Raw genomic sequence first — 21800 nt, forward strand, 5'->3', positions numbered from 1 at the left:
TACCTTGCAGCTCATAGTCATACATTAAACTTTCTCCTACGTAATCGGGTGTCTTTGAAGTTATGCATGTGCCTTTGACCACCACTGACCATGCAAGTAGCTGAATTACTTTCCAAAGAATGGCCTCCTTTCTTTACCGAATTTTATCAAGCCATATCCTGACGTCACTTTTCATAAAGTTGGCAGCTCTCTTAGTTTACTTCTTTTGCACATTCTGGGTGGAATTTAGTGCCTTCCCCTCTGGCAAGTTGGGTAGAGGGTGGACATTTAAATAGTTGGGAGGTTGGTGGGCAGGGACCCTGCCGCTTTCCTGCCTTTGTCCCAATTAATTCCATGGCAGGAAGGCCCATGGATGGCCATCCCGCCCCATCGCCATTTGAAGCCATTAAGCAGGCAAATCTTTTTTTAATTTCTTTCATGGGATGTGGGCGTTGCTGACTAGGTCAGCATTTATTGCCCATCCCTAACTGCCCTTGAGAAGGTGGTGGTGAGCCACCTTGTTGAGCCTCTGCAGTCCATGTAGTGTAGGAACACCCACAGTGCTGTTAGAGAGGGAGTTCCAGGATTTTGATCCAGCAACAGTGAAGGAATGGTGATATATTTCCAAGTCAGGATGGTGAGTGGCTTGGAGAGGAACTTCCGGGTGGTGGTATTCCATGTGTCTGCTACCCTTGTCCTTCTAGGTGGTAGAGGTCACAGGTTTGGAAAGTGTTGTCAAAGGAGCCTTGGTGAGTTTCTGCAGTGCATCTTATAGCTCGTACACACTGCTGCTACTGTGCATTGGTGGTGGACGAAATGAATGTTGAAGGTGGTGGATGGGGTTCCAATTTAGCAGGCTGCTTTATCCTGGATGGTGCTGAGCTTCTTGCACGTTGTTGGAGCTGCACCCATTCAGGCAAGTTGAAAGTATTTCACCATACTCCTGACTTGTGCCTTGTAGATGGTGGACAGGCTTTCAAAAGTCAGCAGGTGAGTTACTCTTCACAGAATTCCCAGCCTCCGGCCTGCTTTTGTAGCCACAGTATTTATATGGCTAGTCCAGTTCAGTTTCTGGTCAATTGTAAGCCCCAGGATGTTGATAGTAGGGGATTCAATGATGATAATGCCATTGAATGTCAAGGGGAGATGGTTGGATTCTCCCTTGTTGGAGATGGTAATTGCCTGACGCTTGCGTGGCAAGAATATTACTTGCCCCTTATCAGCCCAAGCTTGAATATTGTCCAGGTCTTGCTACATATGGGCACGGACTACTTCAATATCTGAAGAGCTTGAATGGTGCTGAACATTGTGCAATCATCAGCAAGTATCCCAATTCTAACCTTATGATGGAGGGAAGGTCATTGAAGCAGCTGAAGATGGTTGGGCCTAGGACACTACCCTAAGGAACACTTGTAGTGATGTCCTGGGACTGAGATGATTGATCTCCAACAAACACAACCATTTTCCTTTGTGCTAGGTGTGACTCCATCCAGTAGGGAGTTTTCCCCGATTTCCATTGACTCCTGTTTTTCTAGGGCTCCATGATGCCACATTCGGTCAAATGTTGCCTTGATGTCAAGGGCAGCCACTCTCACCTCACCTCTTGAGTTCAGCTCTTTAATCCATTTTTGGACTAAGGCTATAATGAGGTCAGGAGCTGAATGGCCCTGGTGGAACCAAACTGAGCAGGTTTTTTTGGTGAGTAAGTGCTGCTTGATAGCACTGTCAGTGACACTTTCCATCACTCTGCTAATGATCGAATGTAGACTAATGAGGCAGTCCTCATTAGTGCTCAGTGCCTGATTGAGGGATGCAGCATCAGGAAGGGGAGCCGCCTCGGGGACATGCCCTCTGTGCCTTTTGGCACGGCAAAGAGGGGCTTTTTGTACGGACTGCTGCTGCACACCTTCCATTTTCTTGCCCTTGTCCGTCGACCGGACACGCCCTGGCGTGCCTTGTTGCCGTCCGGCGGCGGAGGCCCCCGATGGGAGGCCCTCTACGGAGGTGTCCTCCCCCTTTCTATCGGGGACCTGGGTTGGAGGGTGTTGCATGCAGCAGTCCCTTATAATAAGAGGATGCATAGGTTCACGGACTCTCAGGACATGTGCCCTTTTTGCGGTCTTGTGGAGTCCGTGGACCATGTATACATAGGGTGTTGTAGGCTGCACTCCCTTTTTAGTTATTTGAAAAACCTTTTATTGATGTTTTGTTTGCACTTCAGCCCCACGCTCCTGATCTATGGGCACCCGGTGCGGAAGGGGGTCGGGAAGGAGGAGGACCTCCTCGTGAACCTGCTCCTGGGCCTGGCCAAGTTGGCAATTAACAGGTCCAGGCAGCGGGCGATCGACGGGGGAGTCCCACCCGATTGTTTGTCCCTCTTCCGCGGCTACGTTCGCTGCCGGATGTCCCTGGAGAAGGAGCACGCGGTGTCTGCTGGCACTCTCGAGGCCTTCCGTGCTCGGTGGGCACCGCGGGGACTGGGGTGTTTTGTTGACCCCTTTAATCACATTTTGATTTAAAGTTTGTAAGTTTCCTTTAAACTTTGTTCTTGGTTTTACAGCTGACCTGAATTAGGGGCTGTGCCTGATTTATCCCAATTTTGTTGATTTGGTTTTCATTTAAAAGATTATCAGGAAGGGGAGGCCCACTGAGAGCCAACCCCTGCCCTTGCTGCTTACCCCCCTCCTCTGCGACCCCCACCTCATGATCCCACTCCCACCATCACTCACCTATACCTGGGTGGGTGTAGTACCAATTAACAGCCACTATCTTTTCAGTGGCGCTGTTGACTAATGAAAAGCTGCTGGCCTCTACCTGGCCGGCAGCTTTTGACAGGCAGGACTTCCATCCTCTGGGGTCCTTGATCCTGGGGAAGGCTTACCACTGCCCAGTTAAATGCCTGAAAGACAATGTGGCAGGCCTTCTCAAAAAGAGGAGACAAAGGCCCTCACTGGATCTCCAACCAACATGGATCCCCATCGCCTCCATTAAATATTGCCCACTAATTCAGTCCTCTGGTAATTAATTAATTAATCAATCAATCGATCAGGTTAACCAACCTAGTCACCTGGTCCATTGAAATCCTTCTTGGGGACGAGACTCAACTGCCTTCTGCTCCCCTCAATCTCATTTTCTGGTCTTTCCTGTACATAGGTAACTGATTACCTGTGGGATTTGCGTCTGGTCCCATCCAATGATAATAATATGAGGTGACCCTGGGATTTATCTCCATGGGAGGATGGAAGTTTGTCTCATTACACTTCCATGAGCAGAGTGGGGAGCTTGGAATTTTGGAACCCATGATTCTCTAAGTGCCAAAACAATCATTTGAAAAGGAGAGATTAGCCAAAAATGGCTAAAGGACATGAATTACAGATGAAGCTCCAAATTTTTCCATATAAAAGAACAATCAAATTGGCTATTTAAATGTTATTTTGTTAAATGGAACAAAAAAAGCAGATCTCAGCTTTCAATGCATTTAATTTCTTTGCATCTGCCTATTTGTCTTATTAGCAATTAATTAGCAGCTTGGATAGTAAAAGATATTTAATAAAAGTACTCTTGCTTTTATGTTTAGGTGTTGCATGACCATATTGCATACCGGTATGAAATTCTTGAAGTGATAGGTAAAGGATCTTTTGGGCAGGTGGTAAAATGTATGGACCATAAAGCAAATGAACTTGTGGCTATCAAGATAATAAGGAATAGAAAGAGGTGAGTTGCATTTTATTTTCTGCATTTGATGCTGAGAAATACCTTTCAACTTGCATCAGTAGGACTAAATGAATACATGTTCGAAACTAGGGTATGCACAGGCTTAGATTGCAGCAACTCCCCATAACTGATGGGTGACAACCCAAAGAAAACAGTATTAAGTACAGTTGCAGACTTTTGAAAGAGACCAACGCCTTTAAATAAAAACATTAATGAAGAAACACAGAAGGCAGTTTTATATTTAAATTTAATCATTTTATGTGAAATAATTCAACACATCATTATTATGTTTGAAACCTTTGAAATTTCAGAAAATGATTCCAGAACCATATCTGTGGATTTTATAACTAAGACAAGAAAACCTTAATCTTAGAAGTTTTAACTAATTTATATATTTCCTTCTAGATCAAATATGTCTGCAACAGTACTTAATGTTACTAGTTTGTTCCGCTTAAATAAACATGGTAAAATTTAGGATCTCCCTCCAATCTTGAATAAAAGTGTAATACTCCAGCATTTTCACTGTTTATGTAATTATTTTGATTAGCTGGTTGTTGTTGAATTCTGAGATAAATAGAATAAAGAAAATAGAGTTGGTATAACAATTTAACTCTCATTACAAAATACAAAGATCAAAAATGACAAATTGCAAAATGAAAAGTTTTACTTCTCACGGTTTAACATTCTTGCATACAGTAATCGGCATTGTTTTTACATTTACAATGCCTTTCCGGTCCAAGAAAATTTATTTTACTTCTTTTCCCTCTGTATTCCTGTTATGTCTCCTCTCATATGGTAATGTTTCTATTTAATTCACCACAACCTGGGCACTTAACTAGGAGAGATACACTCAAAGTGCACTTTGCCACATTGGAACTCATCTGTATTTCTAAGTTCAGGTCATTATCATTGGCCTAATGTTCCCCAGATGAGTTCCCATGTCTAGAACTGGAGGTGGAAATCCAGCTGCTGCTATAAACATGAGAAGCCTGCTTTCGCAGCAATGGCTAACAGCAGCAGGGCTTTTTATTTGCTGCCCCACTAGTAAGGCATCTAGACTGTAAGTCTTTCTGCTGGCTTGTGTTTCTTTCCAACATATTTATCCAGTTTTACCCTGAAGAGATCTAAGCTACCTTCTCTTGGTAAACTATTCCACAACTGATCATGCCTTTAAATAAATGTCTCATTGCACCCTGACTGAATCTATCTCTTCATGGCTTATGCTTATGACCTTACGTTGTGTTATCATGTCCCACTGCAAATGGCATTTACACTTTTTCTGACCTTGTTGAAAGAAAATGCTTAATTTTCTGTTAGGTTCCCAGTTGCATTCATGCCTTGCTTAGATTCTCCAATTTGACTGAAACTGGTGCAAAAGCTACTGCCAATTTCAGGGAATCTCTGCAAGTGAGACTGCAATTGGCAAGTAAAGGAACAAAATCAGCCCTCTCAATCATTTATATAATTATCCCTGTTTCAGCCATGAACTCTCCATTCCCTTTTTGGTGGATACCCAGAAAATAAAGGAAGCAAATGCGAGGGGCAGAATCACTCGCCTGTGGCGAGTTTGGTGATGGGGGGCATTTAATCTAGCAGGAAGATGGTGTGTGAGACCTTGCCACCTACCCCCCTACGCCCCAGTTAAGCCAGTGGTGGGAAGGCCCTTGGACGGCCTTCCTGCCCCGTTTCAAACTGAGGCCCTTAACGTTCACTTAAGGGCCTCATCCTGCCACTGCTGGTATTAACCTAGTGGTAGGCAGGTGAGCTCACCACGTGGGGAGCATGATAAGTAAACCCTGGCATGTTTGCTTGCAGGCTGCCGGGGGCAGGGTAGGGGGTTGTATTCCCTTGATCAAAAGTACTCAGCGCCCGATAGAGGGACCCAGCAGGAAGGGGACTGAAAGCCGATCCCCTGCCTTTGCTGCTGACCACCCCCCTCCTGTCATTCAACTGTGTCTGGGTCCCTCTTTGATCTGAGGCCTCGGGTGAGTGTAGTACCAGCAGAAGCCACCACCTCTTCGGTGGTGCTGTCTTTAATTGGTTGGCAGCTCTCGGCTGGCAGGATCTCCGCCTACTGGATGCTTGATCCTGGCGGACGGCGCATCACTGGCCTGTTAAGTGCAACAGTAACGGACTTTCTTGAAAAGAGGCGATGCGGGAGTCTCACCTGCTCTCCAGCCAGTGGCCGAGATCCCTGTTACCTCCACAAGATTCCACCCTTGGGCCTAAAAATTCAATTGCACAGCACCCAATTCTCACCCAAGAGTCTAATTGGCTGTTTGGCGAGCCCTTGAATTCATTGCCACAGAAGGCTGTGGAGGCCAGGTCATTGAGTGTATTTAAGACCGAGATAGATAGGTTCTTGATTGCTATGGGGATCAAAGGTTACAGGGAGAAGGCAGGAGAATGATGTTGAAAAACTTATCAGCCATGATTGAATGGTGGAGCAGACTCAATGGGCTGAATGGCCTAATTTCTGCTCCTATGTTTTATGGTCACACTCAGTCCACACCAGAAGTGGGAAACAGGAGTTAAACTATGCAAATCACAGACCCAATGTTTATTTCAGGACCCTTTACTGAATTGGGTTGCGATTCATTGCAGCGTGTGCCATGCATGCTATGGGAAGTTTTCTTGGGCACACAGCAGTCCTTAAAGGGCCACCAAAAAAGATTTTCTACAATAACTTCTAATCACATTTTTAAGTAGCTATCACTTACCTTTAACAAAAATACACACCAAAAGGCTTATTAACCCAAACAATGAAAAACCATCATTACAAATGTTGCAGTGTGGAGCTAGGAGCAGCTGTACATTAAAACTACTGGCCTCTGTTCTCTGCCTTCTTGGTTGCATCTGCTGCACACCCATCCCAATCCTGACCTATCAGCAACTGCTGCCCAATCGTGGAATCGCAACTAACAGTAGACATTTTGTTTTAGGTTTCGCAAGCATTGATTGGTTGAGTACAGTCTGTACTCTGTCTATTACAAACAGCTGGAGGAACATGTTGTTTGATTCAATCAGCCAGTTGTTAGGAAATTATTGTCCCAATACTGAGCCCTGCAAGACTCACATTCATTGCATCTTTCTGTCCAAAATACTTCACCTTCACACAGACGCTACCTCCTATCACTGCCTGCAGTTCAATCGACCTTCACACACTGCCACTAATAGCATGTCTGCTAATTTGCTGAACTAGTTTTATATGAGATAGTGAGCTGAATATTCTGAAAAGTCCATGGAGGGAATGGAGCTGTAGCAGGGATGGACCTGCTGTGTCCTGATGTTGATACCATCTCAAACCCTCAGGACAGGATCATTTGAATGCTCTGTATGGGCACTCATGCTTGCACCAGTGCAATGGACTTGCCTGCCCTGCTGAGGATCCAATAATTTCCACAGGTGCTGGTGACAAACTGGTCTATAGTTAGCTGGGTCCTCCAGATCCTCTTAAACAAAGGCACCCCATTTACCATTCTTCAGCCTCAATATAACTTATTTTTAAACAAATCCCTGAGAATGTCTGCTTGTAATTCAAAACTTCCTTGTGTTTGTTAAAAGTTCGGGTATCCTGAGGCCCAAGTGCTTTATGTGGACCTAATTCAGGATCTAACACCAAACACTAACTTTTATTACATTGCTCAATCTGGCACTTGTTAAGCATCCATTTTGCTTTTAACTATGTACTATTCCTTTGTCATGTAAATATTAAACTGAGACTTTTAAAAACTTTTTCACTACATCTACTTCTTCATTAATCTTGTATCTGTTTTTGTAGCCAGTAACACTATACTTTCATGTTAATCCTTTTTCTCTGATGTACTTTCTTGAGTTCCTTAGAAATTCCAATTTTGTATGGTTTATCTGGAATATTATGTCAATCTTCTAGCACAATAGTCAAAGCTGACTAAAATCGACAAATCTGATCTTTGACTTTCCTCAAGATCCTAAGATGTAAACCGTCAGGCAAATCACCTGGTGATTTGTATACTTTAAACTTGAATCGCTTCCTTAACTTCTCACCTTGAATAATAACTCCTACTACCTGTTCACTCTGACCCTAAGTGGTTCTAAAACCTCACTAACCACCTCACTTATAGTGGAGAGTGGGGAAATGACAGATTAAATGAATACATTGCCTCGGTTTTCACTCATTTTATGCATCTGCCATTTCCTCACAAGCTTGCCTCTTTCATCTCATCTTTCATCTTTCACAATCATGCTCCTCTTTTGTCTATCCTGATATCATTAATGTGCTCATAGAAAGTCTTTATGTTGTATTGTTTAAATTTTTCCACCATATTTCCCTTATATTTTTAATCTCTATGTAATTTGCCTCTATATGTCATAGCTTTCATTCCTATTAAATGCCTTGTGAATGCTAAATGCTCTTTTATTTTCTGATTTTGTTTGATCTCCTAATTCACCAATGAAACCTCAGCCTTCACAAAATATTCGCATTCTTCATTTATAATTTTGCTTGCTGATTTTTATTCACTTCATTATTTTCATTTCCTTTTAATAGTTTACATTAAACTTAATTATAAAGTTTTCTAAATGTTCTCCAACTTTTTGGTTGCCACCTTGCTCTGCTTCATTACCCATAAACAGGCCCCACCTTGTTGAAATAGCAAATATTGACTTTTTTTTTAAAAAAGCCCTGAACAAAAATTCTCCTTCCTCACCACTAATATTTTCCCTATCCAGGTCTATTTTTACATAATTAAACCAGTTATATCTATATTGAAAATAGTTGTGAATCTACATAGGATGTACGGCACAGAAACAGGCCATTTAGCTCAAGCATCCATTCTAGTCTTTATACTGAGCTCAAGCATCCTCCCATCTTTTCCCATCTAAATCTACCATTGTAACCATCTATTTCCTTTTCCTCATATGCTTGTCTAGCTTACCCTTACATGCATGTATACTTTTCGCTTCAACTATTCCCTGTGGTAGTGAGTTCCATATTCTCATCAATCTTTGGATAAACTTCTTCTGAATTCCCTGTAAGATTTCTTGATGACTCCAATATTGATGACCTCTAGTTATGCTCTTGCCACAACTGGAAACGTTCTTCCTGTATTCACTCTATCAAAACCTTCCATAATTTTAAAGACCTCCATTAGGTCACCCTTCAGCCTTTTTTCAAGAGAGAAGAGAGCCAACATGTTCATTCCTTTCTTGGCGTTTTTACCCATGCATTTCCTTCTAAATCTTCTCTGCTCCCTCTCCTGTGCCTCCTATATTTTTATAATATGGCAACCAGAACTACAGACTATATTCTTGTGTTATCTAACTGGGGTTTGATACAGGTTTAGCATAACTGTTGTATGTTGGTTAGTCTAGCTGAGGAATGATTGCTGAGATGTTGGTATGGCCAAACAATAACTCGTTTATTATATATAACTAAAGTATGTACAGCTACTCATGACTAGGTGTTATACTGTTGAATCCATGAACATTCTCCTTCTCGACTCTTAGTCATGTGTTCTCTGACATCATCTTTATGGGAGGTATTATCTACAGTCCCACACATTAACTTTCACAAACCCTAATACCACATCTCCCCCAAGCCTTTATCTATTTTTTTTTACATTCATATTTACATACTACCCCATCTCCCCCCAAGTCTCTGACACCACAGATTCAATCTGTCAGGAGGCTTCACAACTCTCCCTGATTGTGTTCTTGTCAGACTTGGAAAATCAGTAGTCTCTCACTGAACTCCTCTTTCTTGACAGATTTGGAAGATCAGTAGTCTCTTTTTAAACTCCTTTTTCTTGACTTGAATGGTCTTCATTGAGAATTGTACTATCTGGTTCTTTATTAGTTTCAGACTCAACTTCTGGTTCTTTCAAATGTATCAGGCTTGTTGTCTTTGATGAATAGAAATAATATTCTTCTGGTTTCCAATGTATAGTACCTTCTGAAGTATGCACTAATTAAGATCTTTGTTGATTATCATCTCTCTGGGCTAATACTTCCTTCTTTCCCTTGGTCTGACTTCTGGATCTGAACTTGATCCATTTCTCCCTCTCTTTGCTGTTATACTTTTCTCAATCATATTTCCTTCTTTCTTCATCTGATTTTTCAGCTTACACCCCTCTTTGCATCTTGCATGCTCCCTATCCTTGCCTCTGGAGTTCAGCCTCATTCCTTTGGTTGTTTTTCTGTCTTTTGTTACTTCTGAAGCGATGACTCCTTGCAGTCTTTCATTCGTGACCTCTTGTATAGTCCTGGACTTCTTGCCCTGGAAGTAATTCTTTGGGTAGGAGGGAAGCTGTGAAGAATCCACCTGATCAATGTCTTGGTTTCCCTCAAATCCAGCAGACCTGGTATATCAATAAATTCACTTTATTTCCACATAGAAAGCTTGGCTTGGTTTCATGTCTAGTTTTTGACTTTTTGACTGCTAAGATCCTTGATAATCGTTTTTGGTGGCTGGATAGGTGCAGATGTACCTTCTAGAAGGTCACCACTGTTGGATGAATATGGTATTCGTACAGACTATTCCATTACCAAATTTTCATCTTCCACTTTCAAAACAATACTACAGAGTGATGAGTGATCACTCTCATTCTCATTTTTTCTGGTCTAATTTTTGCACTGCGCATTCTTTGTGACTGAGCTGACTTCTCCCCCTCCTGGATGTCCTCCTGCAAAATGGTTGGGCTATCAATCTCTGTGAAGAGCCCAAAAAATCAATGCTGATGTCTCAGTCAAGATCTTCATTGTAGTTGGATGGTTTCAGAGATTGATTTCTGAAGTCACCCATGCTAATTGACTTTTTCCACTTTCCTGATATGATTGAAGTCTATACAAGCTCTTTTATTTAAAGGACTGTTCATGATTCTGCAGAACATACAATGTTTCCCTGTCAGGCAATAACATTTGCTACTGTTCTTACGGAGTAAAGTAATGTGTTGACCTCTTCAGCTTCAGGCATACTGTCCAATCCTGAAGCAATTCAGAATCTCAAAATCTTTTTTTCCAAAGTCCCCAGCTTTGAATTTGATTTGGTCCTTCCATGTGTCCAAACCGTTCAGGTAGCATAAATTTAGGATCCATGGTTTTTCTAAGCTTTTAGATGGTTTACCCGAAGTATTACATTTCCCTCCAGTATTTGTAGCTTTCCCACGCTGTTCAGCCTCTCACTGAGACCTACTGTGGTCACCGTCTCCCCAAGGTGGACCTCTCAGATAGACTTGATATGTATTTCTTGGACACTGCAAAGCTGTTAAAAACTGCTTTGCTTTAAATTATTTAAATAATCTCTTCACTCCCTTCCCCTGGAGCATCGAGTATCTGCAGTTACTTTTTTTTGTGCTGCCTCGCGGTTGCCATGTGTTCTGGTGCCAACCTCAGATCCAGACTGCAGGGTTTATCAAAACCCATCCTTGCTAACCATCTGGCTTTCCCAGTATGCCATTAAAATTGATTTTTTATCATTTTTAAGGATTGCTCACCAGTTCCATGATCTTTGCTTGGCTCTCTGACTCAAAGCCTACATTTTGCTGGATCAGGATTTCCTTCACAGACAACTACATGCTGTGTTGCAGCCTTGAATGACTTTAAAAGTTGATTTTCTGCCTCTTCCTGACTCCACTTACTCTATGGAGGAGCTTTGGAGTTCTTCAACTGTGTCCTACAGCATTCTGCAGTTTTGGCAACAGTTTTACAGGTCTGACATTTAATCTTCTTTAAAATTAAATTTTCAGCGTTTTGGGGTTCATCACTGCTGCCACCATGTTGTATGTTGGTTAGTCTAGCTGAGAAATTATCTCTGAGACATTATTATGTCCAAACAATAACTGGTTTATTATATATAACTAAACTATGTACAGCTGCTTGGGTGTTACACTGCTGAAGCCATAAACATTCTCCTTCTCAACTCTTAGTCATGCGTTCTCTTACATCATCATTAAGGAAGATGCTACCTACACAGCCCCATTCATTAACCTTAACAAACCCTAATACTACAGTAACTTCCCTACTTCTCAATTCTATCCTTCTAAGATTAAAACCTGGTGCTTTGTTTGCCTTTCTTATGGCCTTACTAACCTGCGGCAAAATTTTTAGTGATTGATATATTCGTACTCTGAGATGCCTTTGTTCCTCTACCCCACCTAGACTTGCACATTCAATGCACCACCTTCTATTAATCTGTGTTGAACTTCATTTGCCAATTATTTGCGCATTCTGCAAGTTTATTAATGTCCTCCTGTATATTGTTGCAATCCTTCTCAGTATTAACCAATGCCACCACCCCCTCCCACCCTACCCCTGCCCCCGCTCCCCTCACAGCTTGGTGTCATCTACAAGTTTAAAAATTGTGTTTCTGATTCCTGAACAACAGTGGTTCCATAACTGATCCTTGTGAAAACCACACTTTCTGCCACCTTTATTCGCACTCTCTGCTTTATGTCTTGAAGCCAGCTAGCAATCTACCTGCCATTTGTCCCCTGACTCCACATTCCTTGGCCTTATTCATTAGTTCATTATGGGGCACCTTATCAAAGGCCTTTTGAAACTCCAGATCAATTACTTCAACTGCATTGCTGTTGTCTACTCTCTCTGTTATCTACTCAAAAAAGTGCAATAAGTTTGTTCCAGCAAGATTTTCCTTTTGAAATCCCTACTGAATATTCATTATTATATTTCTTATTTCTAGATGTTTAATGTAATATATCTGCACATACAATCCTTCATTTCCTTTCTACTTTTTAACATTCTGTAATATAGTCCCAATGGTGTTAAATCAATTCAAGTTTATATACTGAGAAAATCATAGAGACAGCTGGTTGCCGTCCCTAACCCATTATTTCTACACTCACTCCCCTTTTATATTTAAAAAAGAAGGGAAAATATCTGGAAAGCTCACCAGGTCAGTTAGCATCTGTGGAGAGAAGAAGGTAGGATTAACATTGCAGGTCAATGACCTTTAATTGATATAGCACTTTGCTGTTAGCACACTGCTGGCATTGCTCCTGTGTAGGATTAGATTGCTGGTGATACTGTACGAAGAACATTCTGCAGCTGTCTTTGGATTAGGATCAGATAGTTGGTGCGATCTGGATGCACCTAGTGGTATTGCTGCCAGTGTAATCAGGTTGTTGTTATTGCTGGGTGCTGACTGCTGATGTTGCTGGACTGGGATTAGGCTGCTTATGTTCTTGGCTGGTATTATTTTTCTAATGGCGCCCCAAGCCATGATCCAGCTGCTGGAGTTACTGTGATGAAGTTGGACTTGTTGCTAGTCCACTATCAGGCTGTTGATATTGCCAGACTATGATATGATTGCTGGGCTTAGATCAGATGGATTGTATTGAGGATGGAATCAGTTAATGCAAGGCCACTATCTGTGCTGGTAATGCTGGCCTTGGATTAGCCTAATGCATGTAGTTATCCAGAGGATTGTGACATCATCACAATATATCCAGGCAGCCCACAACAACAATGATAATAAGTATCTGATGACTCCACCCTCTGTACAAGTCACTTTCATCCCACCACAGGACCCCAGAATTTAATTTTGGACTCTCATTTCATCTTCTCCTTGCCCTCTGTTTATGACCAGAGCTCTGGGTTCTCTTGCTGTTTGCCAAGCCTAAGAGTCCTGATTTCTCTCTATGTACATTAAGATGTGAATTTTGACTGTTGCTATGACCTAATCTATTCCCAACCTATTGCTATTCTTCTGTTTTCCTACTGTTTTTTTGCTGTCCCCGGCTTGAATCCAACTTGAATTAGCCCACAGGTACCTTATGTTCCTTTTGTCTTTCCCCCAATGGTCCTTCATGACACACAATAATTTAATTTGCAATAACAGAATTAACTAACGGTAATTTGAGTATTGCTGAAAAAAGACATGTCGAAGATTTTTGTCTTGCACTCATCAGGGCACTTCACAAGAATATCAATATAAGGGGAAAACAACAATTTATACTGTATGAGAAGAGAGTGCTGATTGGCAAGTGGATTCTGATTTGTAGAGGTGTTGCCATGGAGAACACACCAATTGATGGTGAATGACAGCATGCTAAGAATTATGCTGCCAACCAATTTAAGATCGTTAGTCAGGCTTGCAGTGTAGCGCATTTGTATGTACTGGAAGCTACATAATTAATGCACATGGCTTGTTCTTTGCAGACAGAAAGAACATGTACATACATTGCGCCTGTTTCAGCTAAACAAAATAAGTGACAGCCATTCACTGACTCATTCCCCTCAGGGCAATGCCTTGACCAATCAGGGTCAAGCTGCCTACTTTTAATTTCAAACAATGCTTGATAGTTAACTGTCAGTCACCATCAGTTAGTGCATTCTCTATGGCAAAGCCTCTACCGATCTTAAATTGGTTGAACTTTTACAGGACTGCAAAACTGCAGGGCAGAAGAAAGCAATGAAAGGTGTAGAGAGAGCGGAGTTAGAAGTTAGGAGGGGAAGAAGGTAAAAGAGGATTAACAGCTAGGAGAAGCCAAAGGGAAGATAGAATAGAGTTAGAGGTGGGATTAGGGGAAAAGTAGAGCAGGTGTAGAGGTAAGAGAGCAGTGGCAAAAAATGCAGAGGAATGTAGGTATGTATGGGGGGAGGGTTCAAAGGGGAAGAGGAGGGAAGGAGCGGAAATGGTGGTGGAGAGAGAAGGGAGGAGGGGAAGCAGTGCAAGAAAGAGGAGCAGAGAAGGTAAAAGCATGATATAGAAAAAGTAGTCTTGCAAAATGAGCCTCCAGTAGCATGTTGGGTTACAAGGCTGTTGAGCATGTAGGGCAGAGCAACTGATGTAGGGAAATAACATTGCAATACTCAAATTACTGTTAGTTAATTTTGTTGTTGCAAATTAAATTATAACATTGTAGATAAAATTTTAACTGTCTGAATCTCAGATGAGTTCATTAATAACCATTGCTCATTAAAATACAGAATTACAAATTGCTGTATACATCTTTATATTTTAAAATAGGTTTCAGCACCAAGCTTTTGTAGAACTGAAGATTTTAGATATCCTGCAAAAGAAGGACAAAGATGGTAGCAACAATGTTATTCATATGAAAGAATATTTTTATTTCAGAAACCATCTATACATTTCTTTTGAACTTTTAGGGTAAGTTACAGTTCACTTTGTCATGGCATCAAATGCTAAGCTGTCAATTGAAACAGGCTGATACAAATAACTTACTCATTCTATTAGTATTGTTACAATGATGGAATGCCCTAATTAATGCCTCAGTTGGCTAGGTATTTGTATCACTCCTATTATCCCAGCCAAGACTTTCGTTACAAACTGAATTATTACTCTCAGCGTATGTTTGAGAGTGAAACTTGTCGCGACTGAGAGAAGGCAGTGAGGAAAAATAAGAAAACAAATAATTGCACAGAGGATGGCTAGTCTACAGAACTTTTGCCATAAACCAATATTCTAGCCAAGTCCATAATTATTTTAAAAGGGAATAAAGCAGTTGCTTAAAAAGGAGACATATGAGCAGAACCTATACTGAATTGCTCTGATTGGGTAATTTACATGGCCTAGGTGTTCAGGCAGTGCATACAAGGGCACTAAGCTGAACCTGTTCCAAACAACCCTTCTGGGCTGATTTAACCAAAGAAATGAAGGTTGTTTTAAATTTCCCGTAGAACCATTCTTCCTTATAGTTTTACAGTTTCACCAGGACTCATGTCAGCTCTAAGCCTGGGATCTCCCACACACCATGGGGGAGCAGGTGGGTTTGGGTGCAAGTTGGGGGGTTAAAAGGGCAAAACATGGAAACATGTCAGAAAGCTGACTCCAAATGCCAACTTTCAGCTTTTACTCAGGCAGAACAAAAGGCAGGCATTTGAGATGCATCCATGGATATTGAAGGAAGTAAGAGAGGAAATTTCAGGGGCACTGACCATAATCTCTCAGTCTTCCCCAGACTCAGGGGAGGCACCAGAGGACTAGAGAATTGAAAACATTACACCCTTGTAGGATGTAGGGATAAGCTCTGCAATTATAGACCATGGGGAAGCTTCTTGAAACAATTATTCGGGATAGAATTAATATCACATGGAAAAATGGGGGTTGATTAGAAAGATTTCTAAAGGGGAAATTGTGTTTAACTAAATTGCTGGAAGTTTTTGAAGAGGGTTATGATGAGGGTAATGCTGTGGATGTTGTGTACATGGACTTTCTAAAGGCATTCAATACAGTGCCACACAACAGACTTGTAAGAAAAGTTATAGCTCATGGAATAAAAGGGACAGTAGCAACGTGGATACAAAATTGGCTGAGTAGTGGGAAACAGAGGGTAATGGTCAATGAATATTTTTTGGGCTGGACGAAGATTTGTTGTGGAGATACCCAGGGGTCAGTACTAGGACCCTTGCTTTTCCTGATGTATATTAATGACCTAGATCTAGCTGTGCAGGGGACAATTTCAAAGTTTGCAAATGAAATGAAACTTAGAAGCATTGTAAACTGTGAGGAGGACAGTATAGAACTTCAAAAGGACACATACAAGTTGGTGGAGTGGGTAGATAGGTGACAGATGAAACTTAATGCGGAGAAGTGTGAGGTGATGCATTTTGGTAGGAAGAACATGGAGAGACAATATAAAATAAGGGGTACAGTTCTTAAGGGGGCACAGGAGTAGAGGGACCTGGGTGAATATGTGCATAGATAATTGAAGGTGGCAGGAGAGGTGGAGAGAGCAGTTAATAAAGTATACAGTATCCTGGGCTTTATTAATAGGGGCATAGAGTATAAGAGCAGGGAGATTATCTGAGCTTATATAATACACTAGTTAGACCTCAGCTGGAGTATTGTGTACAGTTCAGGATGCCACACTATAGGAAGTATGTGAAAGTATTGGAGAGAGTGCAGAAGAGGTTTACAAGAATGTTTCCAGGGATGAGAAACTTCAGTTATGAAGTTAGATTGGAGAGGTTAGGACTGTTCTCCTTGGAGGGGAGAAGGCTAAGAGGAGATTAGATAGAGGTGTTCAAAATCATGAGGGGGCTGGATAGAGTAGAAGGATCGAGAGCACAGTTTCAAAGTGATTTGCAAAAGAATTGTGATTTGAGAAAAAACTTTTTAACTCACTGAGTGGTTCGAGTCTGGAATGTATTGCCTGGAAGTGTAGTGGAGGCAGGTACAATCAAGACATTCAAGAGGGCATTAGGTGATTATTTGAACAGAAATAATGTGCAAGGGTACGAGGAAAAGACAGGAGAATGGCACTAAGTCATAATGATCATTTGGAGAGCGGGTGCAGACATGATGAGCCGAATGGCCTCCTCCTGCACCGTAACATTCTGTTATTCTGTGAATTTAAATATAGCCCTGAATTTGCAGATTTAGCAGGCCAACTGAGCTTCCCAGGCCTTGGGGAACCCTACAGCTGCAGTAAGGTAAAGACGGCCTCGAGGAACCAAAATGATGTTCTGCCTATCACACAAATGAGTAATGTTGTATATGAATCTCAGTACCAGTGTGATGCTAGGTTAGTAGGCTGTACGTCCCAAAGACTGGCAGATCATATCAAAAAGCATGTCCCAGTCGCTGTTTGCAACAGGTAAGGTACAGACTGTACCCAACCATCCCATGCTTGCAAAACTCAAAACATAGTGTCCAACATTAAGTGTGATTCCGCAGTTGGAAATTATTGCTAAATAATCCTCAGTGAGCTAAGAATTACACTGACGACCAGTTTAAGATTGTCTGTCAGGTTCGCACCGTGGTGCATTTGCGCATACTGGAAGCTATATATATTAATACACAGGGCCCTATTCTTTGCAGACAGAAAGAACATGTACATACATTGTGCCTGTTTCAGCTAAACAAAATAAATGACAGCCATTGCTGACTCATTCCTCAGGGCATTGCCTTGACCAATTAGGATCAAGCTGCCTGGTTTAAATTTCAACCAATGCTAGCCATTAACTGTCAGTCACCATCGACTGATGCATTCCCCATGGCAATGCCTCTACCAATCAGAGTACACTTGCCAAGCAATCAGCACTCCCTTCACATACAGTATAAATTGTTGCTTTCCCCCTTATATTCGTATTCTTGCGAAGTGGCCTGATGAGTGCAAGACAAAAATCTTGGACATGTCTCTTTCTGTAGCAATATAAAATAAACCCAATCCTGATAGGGATGACAGCCCTCCCCACTTGAATTGTTGAGTAAAGATGGTGCCGCGGGCAGGAACATATCACATTCGTTATTAATATACTAATTTTTATTCTCTGATGCTTGTTAGCAACTTTGGAATACCCAGTCAGTATGATGTTTCTTAAATACACTCTCCTATCCAAATGTACTCTCCTTAGCTTTTTAACATTCTAATGAGAATTCATAAAAATAAAACAGGGTCACATTGGAAATGGGAGGTGGGGGGGTAGGGGGTGGGGGTGGTGTGAGTTTAGTTAAACTTACTAACTATTCTAACAGGGCATTAAAAAAGCAACTTTCATCAATCCTCAAATGTTGCATAATTCTATGTAAGTTTCATGATTAGCCTGTAGCCAGACCTTAATATCAATAATTGGCACTTTTAAGTACATTTCAGTAAAATTCATTAAATCTATTTTGAAGGAATCCTCAGGGAAACATTAAACATGGGTGAATTGCTTGTCAGCTTTTTCTTCCCACATTCTATCATTTTTTACCAACATCCACGCCACATTTTCTAACACACTTTTTGAATAAAGGAATTTTGCCTCCAAAATAGTCCATTTCAGACAGCAGGTTGGACATTTTAGCAGACATTTTAAATTAATTTAACTTTGCTGCTTGTATTATATGTTTGATGCCTAATATAAACCATAGTCCATGAACAGGACATAATTCATCAGGACAGCAAAGTACAGTGCTGTAGTGTTTGGCAACGATAATCCAGTCTCAATAATATAAATGCAAGATAAGCAGTGTAGAGACTCCCACTGGACCTTAAACTGAGACAGTCTAAAGATTGTGGGCAGAATTTTCCCAGATTTGCTTAAATGTGGTAGTGGGCAGGTAAAATGATGTTTTACCCGCCAGCTGTGATGGCAAGATTTCATGCCATAGTGTCCCAACCCACCTCATTATTTATGCATTCCCGGGAAACACGGCGTATCCATGGTGGGTGGGCTCTCATTCGCCCTCCCACCATCACCCCACTGTTGCATCACACTGGCCCCCATGTTTAAAAGGCAGTTGCCAACACAGCGCTCATTGCCACCAGCTCACCACCGCTGTCCGGGAGATATGGTCAGCAAAGGAAAAAACACCGCAGCCCCCTCCCCCCGTCCCGGTTTAATGATGGGTCCCTCAAGCAACTGTGGGATGCCCTGTACACCCGCTTTGGCCACAGGACAGACAGCAATGTGACCAATCTGTCTTGGGAGGCGGTGGCAGCAGTGGTCAGCACCAACACCTTTCAGAAGAGGACAGCCACCCAGTGCCGCAAGAGGATGAATGATCTCCGTTCTGCCAGGGTAAGTCACTCTTTTCATCAGTCTCAACTCACACACATACACAGCGCCCTCACTCATTTTCACTGCTAGTTCAAGGGACATCACCATTCACTCTCTCACACACAGCTTCATTGAACTCAGCCTGTCCATGGGACCACTCACCACCCACAAAGTTCAGGCATATTAATCATCGGGCCCAGCAGGCGTCCTTCTTACACTTTATCCATCTCTATCCATGCAGGTCAAGCTGGCACACAACAAGAGAGAGAGGTCGCAAACCAGTGGCGGAATGCCCGAAATCAGGGTCCTCACAGATTTTGAAAACTAAGCCATCCAGCTGGCTGGCCAGGATCTGGACCGGGTCCTGTGCTGATGGTGAGGTCGATGCTGCTCTACCAAGTGAGGATCCAGCAGCACAACGTCCATCAGACAACCAAGCTGTGAGTAATGTGTCCTCTTTCACAGGCCACTGCCACGCACTAATTATCCCTCCTTGCTTTTGCAGGCACATCTGCCAAACAGCCAACAGGTCCATGACCCAGAGACTCCAATCAAGCCCCAAAGAAACCTCCAAAGAAGAATCTGAAGGCACCCTCCTCAAAGTTCCATCACAGCACTCACCCACGCCCTCCACCAGCGCAGAGACACACAACTAGGTGGGACCTAGCTCTAGAATAGGCACAGGAACACATACTGGTGAGCACAATGCACAGTCTGATCCACAGCAGGCGACGGCAGGGACTTCCCAGGTGCCCTGCATTTGGAGGACTGCTGGAGGCCAGGAGCCTGTTGAGTCCGAGTCAGATGAGGTGCCTCTGGACTCGGTCATGTCACAGTTGCTGCAGCTGCAAAGGCAAGCTCGGGAACATCAGGAAGGTATGTCCGCAGGACTCCTCAGATTGCAAGGTAAGATGGAGGAGTCCGTCCGTCTTTCTGAGGTGATAGTGCCAGCATTGCAATGCACCAAGATCAACACTGGCAGGATGGCAGCCGCCATAGAGACCTTGGTCCAGGACATCACTCCTGCACTGCTGTGCGGGCTTAACCCCATCGCTGATGCCATAGTTGGCCTCCAACAGTGAGAGGGGTGCCGAGCATCTCGATCTCAATCCAACTACCCCTTCTCCTCATGGAGTCAGTCAGGGGCCCTCAGGCACCCATAGGGAGGAGAATCAGCATGTGCATACCCCAGGGTCATCCACCCGCTTGACCCCGGGTGTCCAGACCATCCGAATCCCTTCATCCTGTGACCTCCGCAGCTCCAGCTTCACAGGCCAAGGAGGGTGCCACTGCCACACAGCAGGACCCCGAAAATAGGCTAGGCCCTCCAAGTCTCGGCCTTCCAGAGGACGCCTGCCAAAGTCATCACAGACAGGGCGTCGCAGTCATCAAACTGCCTCCATCTCCGCTGTGGATGTCTGAAGAGCACCAAGACGTAACAGCAGGGTTAGGGCAGTTAAGGAAAAGTAGTTGCACAGCCTGCGCATGGGTGTTGGTCACTTGTACATATTGTCCACAATTGTCAATAAACTCCTAAGAATGTCTCCCAGCCTGTAGCTCCTTATTCATTTGAGGAGTTTTCTTGTCACATGGATGTGACACTTTTCTGTATGAGATAAAGGCAGGTGTCTCATTCCAGCGCCTCTTCCCTGTGCTCTGTGCAGCCTTCAGATCAAAGTGATGATCCGGCCTCACACTCCCTGGAAATATTACTGATGCCTGCACCTCAGCGGTGCTGGTCATTGCTGCAAGAATGTAGTGGGCAGGTGCCACAGAGCTCTCTCATTCTGTCTGTGTGTTCTCAGGACATTTAAGGTGAGGCTGGCCCTCATCACACCAGCGACTGCGACCAGTGATGCTGTGCACCAGCTCCTAAAGGGCTCAGGTGGTGAAGGCGGACACAGCATCGGATACATCTAAAGTTTAATGGCTGTGTCTCTGTGATGTGGCCCTGATCATGGAGCACAAGCGAGCTGCCCTCGGCCAGACAGGAGTCAGACATTCTCAGAGACTATGAGAAGATTCATGGAGTGACCACACTGCACGTTGTCATCATCCTCCTACAATCAAGCAACTTTTAGGGCCTCCACTGCGCCTCCATGACGGGGGCATTCTCAGAGATTTTTGGCGCTGCCATAAGCGAGACTGGAGGATCTATGCGGACACCTCACTGCATGTAGTCATCATCCTCCACAAATTTGGCGACTATGAGGGCCTCCCAAGCATGCCTGCCTCGCCTAGCCGGTGTGAGAGCCTCATCCCCATCATCGTCACCACCATGGAACTCCTCACCTTCATCCCTACTGCCATCATCCTCATCAGAGGAGACCTCCAGCTCCTCCATCTCCTCCTCAGCCAGCATGTCTCCCCATTGGAGCGCCAGGTTGTAAAGGGCGCTGCTGATGACGACGACGCATGACACCCTCTGCAGACTGTTTTGCAGGGCTCCACCAGACTAGTCGAAGCACTGGAACCTCATCTTCAGCATCCTGATGGTCTGCTCCACCAAGGTGAGAGCTGCTGCATGAGCCTCATTATAGTGTCACTCTGCTGCAGTCTGAGACCACCGCATGGGTGTCATCAGCCACGGCCTCTGTGGGTAGCCCTTGTCCCCGAGGAGCAAACCCTGCAGCCTCTGTGGACCCTAGAAGACTTCAGGGATC

General features: G+C 43.3%; 1 protein-coding gene across 3 annotated transcripts in view; it reads left to right on the forward strand.

Annotated features, from left to right (window-relative positions):
* dyrk4 (dual-specificity tyrosine-(Y)-phosphorylation regulated kinase 4) overlaps positions 1-21800 on the forward strand; it is a 92318-nt gene that overhangs the window by 35834 nt on the left and 34684 nt on the right. For 2 of the 3 annotated variants that reach the window (XM_041203191.1, XM_041203192.1), the window contains exons 5-6: positions 3557-3693; positions 14660-14800. In XM_041203191.1, coding sequence (XP_041059125.1) covers positions 3557-3693; positions 14660-14800 — 278 coding nt within the window. The remainder of the gene's footprint in view (positions 1-3556; positions 3694-14659; positions 14801-21800) is intronic. The other variant, XM_041203193.1, reaches the window with a different exon arrangement.

Source organism: Carcharodon carcharias, chromosome 13 (genome assembly GCF_017639515.1).
Source record: "Carcharodon carcharias isolate sCarCar2 chromosome 13, sCarCar2.pri, whole genome shotgun sequence".
Classification (NCBI taxonomy): Eukaryota; Metazoa; Chordata; class Chondrichthyes; order Lamniformes; family Lamnidae; genus Carcharodon; species Carcharodon carcharias.